Raw genomic sequence first — 14,805 nt, forward strand, 5'->3', positions numbered from 1 at the left:
AGATATAAGGATGTGTGAGTCCAAACCCTACTCCCTGATGAAATTCAGTCTAAGACCACTTCAGATAATATGTATGTTCTTTTGAAGACTGGTAGAATTCTTGTGAATACTTTGCGATAAATACATTAAATAAAACAGTAAGATACTTGTACTGCCCTGCTGCACTTCATTTTCTTCACACTGAAAGATGTTTTTAGTCTGGTTCATAAAATCTCCTGATTGCCTCCTTACCACATTATTTTTGACCTCATGTTACCCATTTCTTTCTTTCATTTAGTCAGAGGTGCTACAAGATCTCTTTGCATACTATTTTTGATGTAGGTATACTCCTGGACTCAGTTTTGAACTTAGAAGCCCAGGTTTTTGTTGTAACCAGGAGTGCTTTTGCATATTTAAAGCATGTGTGCAAACTTTGTCCATTTCTTGAGACACCATCCTGTCTTGCTATTGCCTTTCTTTTTTAAAGTCTTGGAACGTGCTGTTGACATATGCTGTCTTGAGTTTCTCTCTAATAATCCCATTATGAACCCTTTTCAATCTGGATTTTGCCCTCTGCACTCTATGGAGACAGCTCTCACAAAAATTACAAAGATCTGTGTCAAGTCAAGTCAAAAGGCTTATACTCAGTTCTCATTCTGCTTGATATCTCTGCATATTTTGACACAGTCGACATGGTCTTTTGTTAGATTTGCTTCAGAACCTAGGATTTATTGGTTCAGACCATATCTTTCAAATTGGTCATTTGCTGTGGTAGCCAGAGGTCAGGTATCTTCTCCTTTTCCTCTGTCAGTTGGGGTTCCACAGGACTCTATTTTGGGCCCGTTGTTATTTTCATTATACACCTTATCTCTTGGTAATCTTATCAGTTCCTATGGTTTTCAATATTATCTGTATGCCGATGATACGCAGTTATATTTTTCTACTCCAGAACTTTCTTCAGATATTTAATATGTTACAACATGTCTCGCACCTATCTCATCATGGATGTTTCATCGGAGTCTAAAACATAACATGGCTATGACAGAAGTACTCATCTTTCCTCTAAAACCTACTTTACAATAAATTTTCTATCATGGTCAATAATGTTCCCATTCATCCTGTAAAGGAAGCACATAGCTTGGGCGTTATTTTTTATTCTTCTTTGTCCTTCGTTCCTCAGATTCAGACTGTAGCAAGGTCATGCTGATTTTTTCTTTATAATATTGCTAAAATTAGACCCTTTCTATCAGCTTCTTCTGCTAAGACTTTAGTTAAAAGCTCTAGTTATCTCCTGCCTTGACTATTGCAATTTTCTTTTGATGGGGCTCCCACTGTTCCACTTTAATCCCCTCATTGCTTTGATCATGTCACCCCACTTCTAGCATCTCTTCACTGGCTACCCATTCCTTTTAGCATTCGGTACAAGCTTCTTCTCTTAATGTTTAAAGCTTTACACAAACAAGCTCCCCTTTTGTGTCAGTCCTTATTTAACCTCACCGTCCTGTGAGATTTGGAGTCCAGGAGCTCAAAACTTCTTATCCTGCCAAAGGTTTCTTCTTCCTTGGTTCAGCTTTGTCCTTTTTCACTTGCTGCACCATACTCCTGGAATTGCCTCCTTGAACATCTGCGGACTATCTCTTCTCTTGCTAGTTTTAAATCCTAATTAAAAACTTTCTTGTTCTTTAGAGCATTTGGAACTGTACTTAATATTGTTTTATAATTTTGTATTTGATTATATGTTTTTACAGTTTGTATTTTAACTGCATAACTTGCTTAATTTTGTATAGTTTATATTTTATTATTTTTAGATTGTACGCCATGGGTAGGCTATATGCTGTTTTGATGATGCCTGTAAAGTGCCATGGAAATTTATAGCGCTATATAAATAAACATTGATAATAATAATAATAATAATAACAACAACAACACCAGATCTGGCCAACATGGCACATGCCTTAATTACATCTGTTTTGGACTACTATAACTCGTGCTACATGGGGTTGCCTGAAGAGTGTTTAGAAACTTCAGTTAATAAAAAGAGCTAAAGCTAGAGTGTTAACTGGGGCAGGTTGCAGGGATCATACAATTCCTTTGTTACACTATCTCCACTGGCTGTGTGACTCATGTTATACTGACTCATCACTGGCAGTTTGTTTTTGGGTACAATCCAAAGTGTTGGTTATGACTTATAAAGCTCTATATGGATCATGTTTAGGCCATATTTCACTGCATGAACCTGCCCAGTCCCTGACATCATCAGAAGATACTCTTCACTCAGCCTTACCACTGTCACTAGCATGGTTGGTGGGGATGGACTCTTGATATGGAGATGGAATTTAAATTTCCTGGACTTTGTTAAACAGAAGGAAGAGGAGCCAGCCTGCAAAAGTTACCTTCATCATACTATCTTAACTAAGGACAGAAACAACAAAATACAGGCCTCTTACTAATATCTCCAATTTTTTCTCCTGTTTGGTTTGTAACATCTTGCCTGATGAAGAAACCAGTGGAGCTTCACAAGCTTGCAACCAGTATATTGTGCATTTTGGTTGGCCAATAAAGGTGGATTTTTGTCTGAATTTGCAAAACGGACAACACAACTACCCCTGCATATTTTCAAATATATACGGTATATTGATTTATTTAGCAAATGCATCAGTGATCTATTCAACTAAGCACTTATCTAACCACTATTCATCAATTCTACATGTTGACTCATCATGTATTAATTGATTCGATAAGTTTGCCTTATTTTGGACTAGCCAATTGTGTTGAGGCCAATATTTTCCTACAATTCCTACCTGCATGCCCATACCAAATAGGCCTTGTTTCTCCTTCCACATTGCTGTCCAAACAAGAATCTCACAAAGATTTGATGTTATGTTCAAAGACATAGCTTTGTTTATCTGTATCAGCATAGAAAAGAATTTTATAGTATCCTTGAGATTAACTAGGAGAAAGATGTTTGTAGTATAAGCTTTTGTAGACAACGTCTATTTCTGTATCTGAAGAAATAGACTGTTTGTATGAAAGCTTATGCTAGATATTTCTTTCTCCCAGTTGGTTTCAAAAATGCTACAATACAAGATTCCTTTGTATGCTGATGCTATACTGTTTGGAGGAAACAATGAACACTTGCACTGTTATCTTTGTACCATCCCAACATCTAGAAGCACTGTTTTTCACTAATGTGAGATCTGTATTTATACATTTCCCTGACAAAACTGGTTACATTTAAGTAACAGAAAAAGTGATAGAATGCACCCTTGCCTGGCCCCTTTGCCAAGTGTGAATCATTCCTTTTTCTCCATATTCTGTTCTGACCAGAACTTCTTGTCCTAAGTACAAATGTCTCACCAGGACTGTCAAATGTAGTGGCACTCCCTTGTCTTTATCTTTTTGTGATCTATGCACTACAAGGCTTTCCTGTAGTCAATAAAGCACATGCTTATTTTCTTCTGGAATTCCTTAGTGTACTCAATTATTCATCATATTATCACAGTGTGGCCACTACTGCCTTTCCTATGAGGATTGGCTTAGGGAGCTGGGTATGTTTAGCCTGGAGAAGAGAAGGTTTACAGGTGATATGATAGCCTTGTTTAAATATTTAAAGGGATGTTATACTGAAGATGGAGCAAACATGTCTTCTGCTGCTCCAGAGAACAGATCTTTCGAGCAATTAATTCAAACTAGAGGAAAAGAGATTCCACCTCAACATTAGGAAGAAATTCCTGACAGTAAGAGCTGTTTGACAATGGAACACATTCCCTCAGAGTGTGGTGGAGTCTCCTTCTTTGGATGTTTTTAAACAGAGGCTGAATGATCATCTGTTCATTGTGTATTTCTGCATGGCAAGGAGTTGGACTTGATGGCCCTTGAGGACTCTTCCAATTCTTTGAATCTATGATCTCTCTCTCCATGTTTGATCAGAGTCTGTGCTGCAGAATTTTGAGCATAGTTTTGTTTCTGAGAGAATTTAATACTATAGTCCTATAGTTGTTGCAGTCATTAGTGTCTCCTTTTTCTATGTATAGAATGTACATTATTTCCTGTCTGTTGGATACCATTTTGTTTTCAATATTCTTTGGCATATATTAGTTGAAACTAGAGTTTATTCTGTTTATTCAGTTTTTCCCCACAAAAAAAGTTTCTATGATCTTTGATCTAAGGCATCAAAGCTCATTATCATGTGGTTAAGTTAACTGCAAAGTTTTTTGTCATTCCATTACTACCCTGATCTTGATGATATTAAAAAAAATGTACAGTAAGGACATACCAACACCATGATTCAATATTACAACAATGTTATAGAATAAAACCATGGAATACCACCTCTCATGCTGTTGTACTATTGCCTAAAGGGGTGTTTTGATGAATGGAAAGGCCCCAAGAGATATGAACATAACCAGTGATCTTGCAACAAAACAGGCAGAGAACACTCCCAGGTCTCGCAAATAAAATTAGTAGAATAGGTGTATAAGGACAGATTTAAATTTCAGTGGCCAACATAGAAAGAACTATGGCAGAAATCAAATTGCTAGCCCAGCTAGATTATGCAAACTGAATCAACAAGAATTTAAAAAGCCAGTATTATTAATGATATAAGTTCTAATAATTCAATGCAGCTACTGTAGACAGGACCAAAAACTGGATTTAGGTTCAAGTGCCCTAATACATCCAAGATCTTTCTTTTATCCTGTAGCATGATAAGGAAGGTATTTTACTTAAAAAAAGGTTACTATCTTTTTAAAAATCTAATGGAATAAGGAACCTTAATGGAACACTTAAACTTGAACTTTTGATATGAACACAACTGTAATTTTGGTTGCATAAATACTCTATTTATATTAATATCTCTATTGGTATTAATATACTAACTGTATTGCTTTAACAAGCAATTCTCCTAAGAGTTTTCTTCCTTTTTAAAAAATTTAAAGATGGTTCATTTATCTTTTGCCAATTATATATAAAAAAGTTTAAAGCAATCTTACTCTGTTTTATCTAACTTTCTCAGATTACTATTGCTGTAACCACATTTTTCAATATTCAGTTACTTTTTCATTTTATGCTCTTAAGTATAATTCATTAATTTTATCATTCTTCTTTGTGAAAATCTCAGACTACTACTCCGTCATAGTAAAATATATTCTTTACTAAAAGCAAATTAAATGATAAGGAATAGTATCACACTGAATAGTAACTACAATGGAGTATATTAGAGCTACCCAGCAAGAGAAATACATTTCCCCCCAAATATTGTAGTCCTGCAATATATTTTTTTTAAACATACTGAATGTATAGACATAAAATGGAATAATTAACATTATGCAAATTTAGCCATTGCCAAAATAGCAGGTTTCTGAATGTACTTATTTATGGATATGACTAAGATAACATTGCACTGCTTAAAGTTCCACAAAAGGATTAAAAATGTTAGCATGAAAAAAAAATGAAGCTTGAATGAAATACATGAAATACTGCTTTTTCTACTTGAAATTTGTTTTAACACCTGTACTAATTAAAGAACTTACTATTATAAATTAATATGCAGTACCCCACTTACTTCATCAAACATGAAGTCATTCATATTTACTTCTTTATACTCATCCTCAGTTTCATCTGGTTTAACTGCTGCCAGAGCAATGGCCAGTTTCTTTCGCAAATGGAAACCTCTCCAGAGTGCCTAAACAAAAATGTAAAGCATGTTATATGAGGCCATAGATCAAATCCAAATCCAGATTCTCTATGTTATCCCATTAGAAAGATAAAACAGTGTAGGCCTGGTTGGTTTTTTTTTTTCCTGTAATAGCTCAATGATCTGTTTTTTGAACTTTATGTGACATTTAAAAGTACAAGACAAATTAAATATCAGCACATGTCTGCAAATCAGAATACTCTGGAGGTTTGGCTCAAGTAAGCAGAATGGAATCCTAAAACTCCCTCAACTACAAACCAAGGTCAACTAATTAATTATTTGACAATTCCTTCAGGACCTACTATAAGCTTAGGAGAAGAAGATATAAGAAAAAGAATTAAGTGTTAACCTCCACATGACTAGGAACAAAAATAAAAACACACTAAAATGAAAAATTTCACTGATAACACCTGACAACACATGCAGATATATTATCAATTAACTTATGCTAATCATTTTCACCTTTACTATCAAAAAATAAACTAAATTTTTAAAAGACAGAATTTATTTTATGGGAGAGGGTGCCAGTAACCCTCTCAATATCCTCCAAAACTTTAAATTCTATTGGAGCAAAAAAGGCATCGGAACTAAATAAATGTATTTAAAAAAAACTAATGAAATGTGACAATGTTTGGATTTGCAATAAAGATTACATAAATGTTGACTGATTTTATATAAGGATGCCTATTGCTAGGAGACTTTATAAACTGAGTAACAGAGTAAGCTTCTTTTTCTCCAACACTCCATTTTTTAATATTGTGCAGGTTTATTGATCTTTAATAAAACAGTTAATAATCAACCTAAGGATTTGCTTTCTGGTACAAATGGTTATTTTTTTACACAATATTTGTTTGTCTATTATATTATTATATTATATTATATTATATTATATTATATTATGGCCTGTTACAAACCGGCAGTTTAGTGCGTGACGAGCACGCACTAGGGTTACAAAAGGGCGGTGCTTCCACACTGCCCTAACCCTAGTGCGTGCCCGTCATGCACTAAACGGCGGCGGCCCTTCCATATGGCCGCCGCCGTGAGGACATCACGGCCGCGCCGCCTCTAGATGGGGCGGTGCGGACGTGATGTCCTCAATCCGTGGTAGGGCGCCTAGGGCGCCCTTTCCGCAGACCAGGAAGGAGCTCCGTTTCGGAGCTCCTTCCTGGTCTGCGGCGCCGCTTTGCTTCACTGGGCGCAGCCTTCAGACGGCTGCGCCCAGCGAAGCAAGGGAGAAAGGGGCCAAGCGGCCCCTTTCTCCCCCTCCCCGCCACCGCGGGGTGTCCTTGGGGCTTGAAGCCCCAAGGACACCCCTTTTCAGGCTGCGGGGAAGTGGCGTTTTGCTGCTTCCCCGCAGCCTGAAAAGCGACGGATCGGGGCCTCAGCGGCTGCCGGTGTAGCCGCTGAAGCCCCGATACTCCGGGGAAAGGGGCGGGTCCAGACCGCCCCAAATGGGCAGTCTATAACCCGCCCATATTAACAATAGAATGATAAAAGTGAGACTCTGTGCTACCTGTTGGTAACATGAGTTCCATAAGTTTGGGGATGATACATTTAAGCTGGAGCATTCTGAAACTCAGACAGCCAGCATGGTGTAGTGGTCTAAGAGTTGAACTAGGACTCTGGATACCAGGGTTCATATCCCCATTTGGCCATGGAATCTCACTAGGTGACCTTGGACAAACCACACTCTCTCAGCCTCAGAGGAAGGAGATACCAAATTTCTTCTGAAGAAATCTTGCTAAGGAAACCTTGTGATTGGTTCACCTTTGGGTTGCTATAAGTTGGAAAAAACTTGAAGGGACACAACAACAAATTCTCAAAGTGAATCATAACTTTCTCAATGAGAAAATGTTTTTTCCTTCCCTCTTGTCTTGCTCTTGTAATGAACTTGAATAATAATAACCCATTTTCTGCCCATTCTCAAAAAGGATCTGAAATTATTAGAATTCAATTATTCTATTCCAGTCATTTAATGGGTTTTGATCCTATGGATCTCTTTACCAAAATAAGATGAGGGCTTATTGTATTTTACCCCTGCAATCCATCTGGATGATCTTCCATACTCATCTGGAGAGTCACCCCCCCCCCCATAGAATATATTTCCAGGATGCACAGGGGGCTATGAGAGCTAGTGTAGTGTAGTGGTTTGAGTGTTGGACTTTGACTCTAGATACAAGGATTCAAATCCCCACTCAGCCATACAAACCCACTGGGTCACACTCAGAGGATAGCAATGGGAAATCTCCTTTAAAGAAACTTGCCAAGATGTTTGCCCGGGATAGGGCTGCTTTAGGGTCACCACATAGTTGGAAATGGCTTGAAGGCACAAAGCACAAACAACAGGGGACTATAGTGAGGTAGAGAATATGCAAACATTACCACCATTTCTTTCATCAGTGGAGGCACTGGCCAGATCAACAGTCAGTTTGTAAGTTGAATATTACTATTTGTTTCCACGCAAAGACTTTAAAAATTAATGTAGAAAACATTTTAGTTTACTTAGGAAGTTGGCAAGGCAAAGACAGGATGGTATTTCAGTTAGTTCATAAGGTACTAATTCACAAAACTAGAATCCTATTTAAATCCTGCTGAAGTTCAATGGAACTACATCAGTGGAAGTTGCCCGTTTTAATCATATACAGCCTGTAAACAGATACGGGTTTCCTAAGGGCCACAATACACATAACTGGATTTCCAATTACTAGTTTCCAGCAAGAAACATTATTCAGTTAGGGACTAATAGTCTCTAACTGAAGTGCAGTTGGCCCTCCATATCCATGAATTCTGAACTCACAGAATCAACCATGAATGGTTTGAAAATATTTTAAAATAATTTCAAAAAGCAAACCTTGATTTTGCCATTTAATGTAATGGAACCCATTTTACTATCCACCGGGGGTCCCAGAATCAAACCCTAGCAGATACCGCTATATTTGTAACCTGGATACATAATTAGTGTCTGTTAAAAGACAGGATGTCTTATGTTTCCATTTGGTAACTCGGGCACCACCACCAAACAAACTATACTATGTGTGGTAGTCCTATGGCCACACCTTTCTGAGGAACAAAAGTCCAGCTTTTCCAAATGTTCTTAAAAACTGAGTGGACCAGCAGTAGTTCAGGCAGTACCAAGCCATTTAGGGCTTCATACACCAGTCCTTGGGCCCAGTTATTCAAAGATAGTCAATTAACCAATTAAGTCTTTAAGGGGCCACAAGACTCTTCCTTATTTTTTTTCTGTGTTTGCACATGAGTGATGCTTGGTCTTTGGGTCTGGTTGGTTCCCATGAAGGCTTAACAGGAGGCTTTCCAAAGGGACTATGACACTGCTGGTCCACTTTTTGAGCCACTGGTGGGTTGCAGGAGATAACCCTACAAGAAACAAGGTGTATGGGCACATTACAAATGAAATTTAATTTTTCAGTTTCAAGAAGCAATCAATGTTTCCTAGGAAACAGCTGTGAATCTGTCTGTTATACCTGTTTCTGTCAAGTCAATCCAGTAACCTTACAATTTCCTCAGGTTATCTAGGGTAATCTAAGGAAACAGTGACTATGAGGGCAAGCATAATCAAGTCATGCATACTGACCATTAGTTGTGAGAAGGCATGCATGAGTATAGTTTGTACACTGACCTGGAGTATAGTAGCAGCTTTATGTTTGTCCATGAAATGAAGATGTTCTTGGTTGCAGCCTAAAGTCTTTTTTCTGACACAGTAGCTCCTCCAAAAAGACTGGATAACAGTTGCTGAGACATGTAGCCTTGTATAGAAACTGATTTCTTTACGAGTTCTATAGCCTCGCCAGTATGATTGGATAACTGTGGCTGCCAAGCTATATGTATATATAAGAAAAATAACATTCTTCACTTGCTGTAATATTTTTACATACTATAAACAATAGAATAGCATAAATCTAATGTTAGTCCTGCCTAGGGGAGAATTATTGAAATCACTGATACAATTATACTTGTAACTATTTTATTCCAATAAGCATTACGATTATATTTAACCTCACATATAGTACATATAGTATACAGATGTGACTCACTAGAAAGGAATAATGCTTGGTAAAGTAAGAAGGCTGTAGGAAAAGAGGAAGACCACATTCCAGATAGATATACTCAATCACTTGGCAGGAACGTAGCCAAGGGGGAGGGGGTTCTTGGGGTCCGCCCCCCCTTCCATTAGAAAAATGAATGGTGTGTGCTGCTGTGCCACCGCACCCAAGCCCCATTATAATGGTGGCACTTAGTCTGGACCCCCCCCTCCCCAAAATCCTGGCTACGTCCCTGCACCTGGAGGTCTCCTATTCATGGGGTTGCCATAAACTGAAGTCAACTTGATGGCAGTTAGCAAACAACTTAGTAAACAAACCCTCTCCATAGAAAGAGATACTTGTTAAAAAAGAATGGAGTTTCACGTTCAAACATGTATAATCACAAGTATACACATATACATATATATGTGCTGAACTACTTATACAGTATTTAGGGAAGGGCAAGGGTATGAGGAATAAATGAAAAATATTTTCTTACATGTGGAGGTTAAGGTTTTCCAAGACTATTTCATTTGACATTGTTATACTATTTGAGCAAGTGAGACCTGAACTACTATTTTTTCTCCTGTGGATGTATTACATTCAAAACAGTGTCAAGCAAGAAGGTAAAAAGAACAATCTCTATTTGTCTGGAAACATCACTTTCTCAAGCAGCACTAACTCCTATACTTTTGTATAAGAAAACATGTGGAGTATATGAATATAGTTTGACCACAAAGCTCACCATAATGGTACAAGGCATTACCAGAAACATAACAAAGAAGGCAGTCATAAAGACAAGCAAAGCCCTTTAGGCTGTGGAGTAAGAGAATGACTAACAGCAGCACACTACAGTACTCTTATTATGTTATACTATTCAGATCTGCTCAGAAAAACTCCTTTTTCTAAAAACTGATGGGATTTGTGGTATCAGCACAGGTTTACCATATACAGCTTTCCCTTATTTATTATATACGATAATCTAAGATTTATTATATTTTTGTTAAAAATGCTTTGTATCAAATACACTAAATGCAAAATATTGTGTGTGTATGGTATTTTGTACTTTTGTATTTTTCCCCACTCCAATGGTGACAGAGTAGTAAAATTTCTCAAAACTACTTAAGCACAAATATCATGCCATGGTTGCATCGACTAGAAAGCAATGGGCATCTCTAACTTTTATGAACTTGTGACACCAAGCTCATCTGGACTTATCCCTTGTAATGCAGAACAGGGCCAAATGGAAAAATTCAACACAGAATTGCTTTTCTCAGCAGAAACCGAAGGGGGCAGTTCCCTCCCTCTTTCCACATCAAAACCAGTTCTGAGTGTTGTAAAGATGTTTGGAGTTAATTTCCCCAAGAGAGAAAGGGACTCTACTATAGTGGCAGGCAAGCATTATGGTGATGGATGCTGGCTGTTAAACAATAGTCTTTTGCTCAGAAATACTTAAAACTGTCATGTTTGCTTTAAACCTTTGTGTTTGGCAGATCCTATAATATAGTTTGTCATCTGTCTCTAGCATCCAGCCACAGGGTTACCAATGCATACCCTTGCAACCTAAGGTGTGGTAATGCACTGCTCATCATGTGGTAGAGGCAGAAAGCAGAGACTCTCTAGTGTTAGTCACAAAATCTGAAGTTGAAAAGCAGCCACAACTTTAATTTTATGTTTTATATTTTTACAGTATATATTTTATGTTATATTTTAATTTTCTTGAAAATGTTGCCAGTCCTGACAGCAATATGCAATTTAACTAGCATTCGACAACTATAAAACTAATGTTGTGAAAGAACTGGAAAGAGGTTGCTTTCATGGAAATTATAAAAAAAATATGGAATAGCATACATGGAATAGCATACATGGAATAGCACAAACATATAGTTAATCATAATTCCTATTCAAAGTTTCAAAGTTTAGACTTCTGATTTATAGACAGACAGATACTATGTATATCTGTTTGCTACTATATGACACAGAAAACTACATTTAAAAGCTATGGAGATGCTTTGGTTTATCTACGCATTTTTCTGAGATAAAGGTGAAACAACTTGCTATCATATCTCAGGTATACTGTGTGTCTATGTATAACTAGCTCTACAGTGTCTGGAAGTCCTTACAACAGCACTTGGTTGATGAGCCATCCATATAACTATCATACTCAAAGTTGGCCTTTGAAACACCATTGTGTAATGTCAATTACACAGGATACAGGATAAATAGCTGTTTCCACAGAGGAGTGAGAATGCAGAAAGGCTGACCTATTTTAAGTTCATTGTGTGTAAATCACAAAGTTGAGCTTGAAACAGGTATATGTGACATCACTTGTGCCCTGACTGCATTAAGACTCCACAGTGTTTCATAATATACTGTATATATTCATCTATAAGTCTAAAAAATTATGCCCAAAAATTGACCCCAAAATCCCAGGTTGACTTATTTACATGCCACTATGGAAACGTGACAGCAGCTCTTTCAGATTTCCCCATGCCATGCAGTGAGGAGTTTAGCAAGAAAGAGCCAAGCAGAAACAGTCCTGGGTGATTGACTGATCTTGCTGTTTATTTAAGAGTCCCCCTCCCGCCTGTGCATCTGGCTGAAATGAAAGCTGAAAAGATGAAGAAAAGCCTCAGTGGGAATAGCTCTTGCCATAAGCACACATACACACACTGAAAGAGCCTCCAAGTTTTACTCTCGACCTAATCACGGGTCATGACAAAATCCATAATTTTGGCCCCAAAGCCTGACCTTGACTTAGAGGTTGACTTATAGTTGAGTATATACTCTGGAGCTTACTTTTGTGAGTTGCCAAAATGCTGAGGATAATTTTCTTGATTACTTGCTGTGATTTGCTTGTTGAATTTGTTTTTCTTCGGACTGATTAATGCACTCTTATCTTTGTTTTTCCCACTGTGGTTAAGGAAGTATTGAGCATTTTTATTCTTTTGCTGGTATCCTTGATTCTTTCTCATCTCAGGCAGAGTTATGAAGGAGTTAATAGATACAGCTTGAGTGTGTCCAGACGTAATCCATCTTTCAAGAGTGTCCAACGAATCCAGCTTATTTTCTTTTACACCATTGATAAAATTATTTTTTTCTATGATGTCAACAGCTTCTCGGTTCAAGTGACCTGTCTGTTCTTCTCTTTCCACTGCTTTAGTTGTGTTTAGAACTCCATACTCATGTGCAAATCGGTGTTCACTACTAAGCTTCATCAGCTTCTCAGAATACCAACACTGGAGTTGTACAGCATCTGCAGAGAATCCTTCTCTATGGGATAATTGAGGAGGGGAGGACAATCAGTCTTAAAATAATGAGTCAAATTTTAAAAAATAATATAAGAAAAGAAATGTGTTCAGATAATAAATTTGTTAATATAACAAATATATAAAATAAGTTTCTGTTATACATCCTGTGTATATATTGCACACATATGCACACACAAACATTGTTGCATCATAAGCTACAGCGATAGGCCCATCTGCAAACTCACCTCTGTTTCTAGCTCATGGTGACTTTTAGCCATGTTGCCACAAGATGAGGCAGCAATGTGAAAGATTAGAAGTATACAAAAGAGCTGTACTGGAGCAGGCTTTGATACTTGATTACACAAAAAGCTGCAGTTACAATTCAAGATAAACTGGTCACACACCAACTAAATCATTTTTCTAACAGGATCATGTGACACATTTTTCTTTTAGTCAGAGATTACCGTTATAACCAGAAACACTAAACCTAAACCTGATAAACTTCACTGATTTGAGTTTTCTAAAGGAAATATACCGAACACTCTCTCTAATACAAATCACAGTATTGATTCTATAATACTGGTAGATAAAAGTTAATGTACTTGGATTTTCACTACGTATAAGGACTATTTTACCAAAATGATTGGAACACTGTCTCTTTCTTTCTTTAAAAAAAAATCATGTCTAAATTTGGTTGTTTGGGGATTATCTTTTGTTCTTTGCACCCTTGGCTGGCCTTAACGACACAGTCTTACCATCTCTGTTTGCACCTCCACCATACATCTACTTCTTATTACATTGTGTCCTTATTTAATTTAGTATTTTTCAATTTAGAAAGAATCTTTGATGTGAACTAGATTGTTTTAAATTAAGTATTGTAATGGAGTAATGTGAACAATTTTAAATTTATGGTAAATACAGTTGTCCCTTCCCTTCCGCAGGGGATCCGGTTTGGACCCCCTTGTGTAAGGGGAAAAATGCCGATGCTCAAGCCCCATTTAAATGAATGGGGCTCGTGTCTGTGGCAGTGTGGCGGCGGCGCGCAAAGCGCACACCACAGGAGCGCGCGCCATTGTTTTCTTCCAGCAGGCGTCTCCCTTCCTTCTGGCATGGCTTCCAGCGTATGCTGGAATCTGCGTAAAACGTGCCCACGTATAATGCGGGTGCACTGTACTATTTGCTATATTGTGTTTTTTGACTTCCAACATGTCACATGAATAGTCTTCTGAAGTAATGTTACACAGATGATAACATTTTAGAATAGCTTTTTTAAAAGTTAATATTATACCAAGAAAGGTAAAGACTGTGACAAATAAATATTATAGAAGTATTTGTAATTCTATATAAATTGATATGTGTCACAGTAGCATTGTTGCGTCACTCTTGTTTGGAAAAGGCCTTTAAACACCATAAAGAGTTTTAATGTTTATACTTCTTCAGTTATATTTCCTTTTATAAGCTTTTATGTCATTTTCATCTGTTTAAACTATGACTGTTTAAAAGGGTTTCAACATCCATTAGTGTCTTCTATTTCCAGGCATCTGTACAAGACCCTGTTGAAAGCGAAAACATTGAAACGGAAGTGCATTTTAGCGTAGCTACTTACAACTAAGTGTCAAAAGATTAACTGACAGACATTTAGTAGAACCGAGTAATTAATTTTTTAAAAGCACATAATTCTTAAACATAAGTAGACACAGTGAATTTGAAAGCAAAAACAACAGACAATTTCACTGAGCAGCTCCGGTGTATGAAACATGGATTAGAAAGCCTAGCAATGATTACCTCTGGCAGCTTACATTTGAGGTCATACCTACAGGGCCTCATAATTTAGCGAGAT

General features: G+C 37.3%; 1 protein-coding gene across 2 annotated transcripts in view; it reads right to left on the reverse strand.

Moving 5' to 3' along the window:
• The window catches only part of LRRIQ1 (leucine rich repeats and IQ motif containing 1), a 132,553-nt gene that overhangs the window by 60,471 nt on the left and 57,277 nt on the right, over window positions 1–14,805 (reverse strand). For both annotated transcript variants that reach the window (XM_089524009.1, XM_089524010.1), the window contains 3 exons: window positions 12,514–12,987; window positions 9,312–9,510; window positions 5,543–5,662 (listed from right to left, as the gene is read on the reverse strand). In XM_089524009.1, the coding sequence (XP_089380135.1) occupies window positions 5,543–5,662; window positions 9,312–9,510; window positions 12,514–12,987 (793 nt within the window). The remainder of the gene's footprint in view (window positions 1–5,542; window positions 5,663–9,311; window positions 9,511–12,513; window positions 12,988–14,805) is intronic.

Source organism: Sceloporus occidentalis, unplaced genomic scaffold, assembly GCF_023333645.1.
Source record: "Sceloporus occidentalis isolate IW3139 unplaced genomic scaffold, rSceOcc1.0.p SCAF_5, whole genome shotgun sequence".
Lineage (NCBI taxonomy): Eukaryota > Metazoa > Chordata > Lepidosauria > Squamata > Phrynosomatidae > Sceloporus > Sceloporus occidentalis.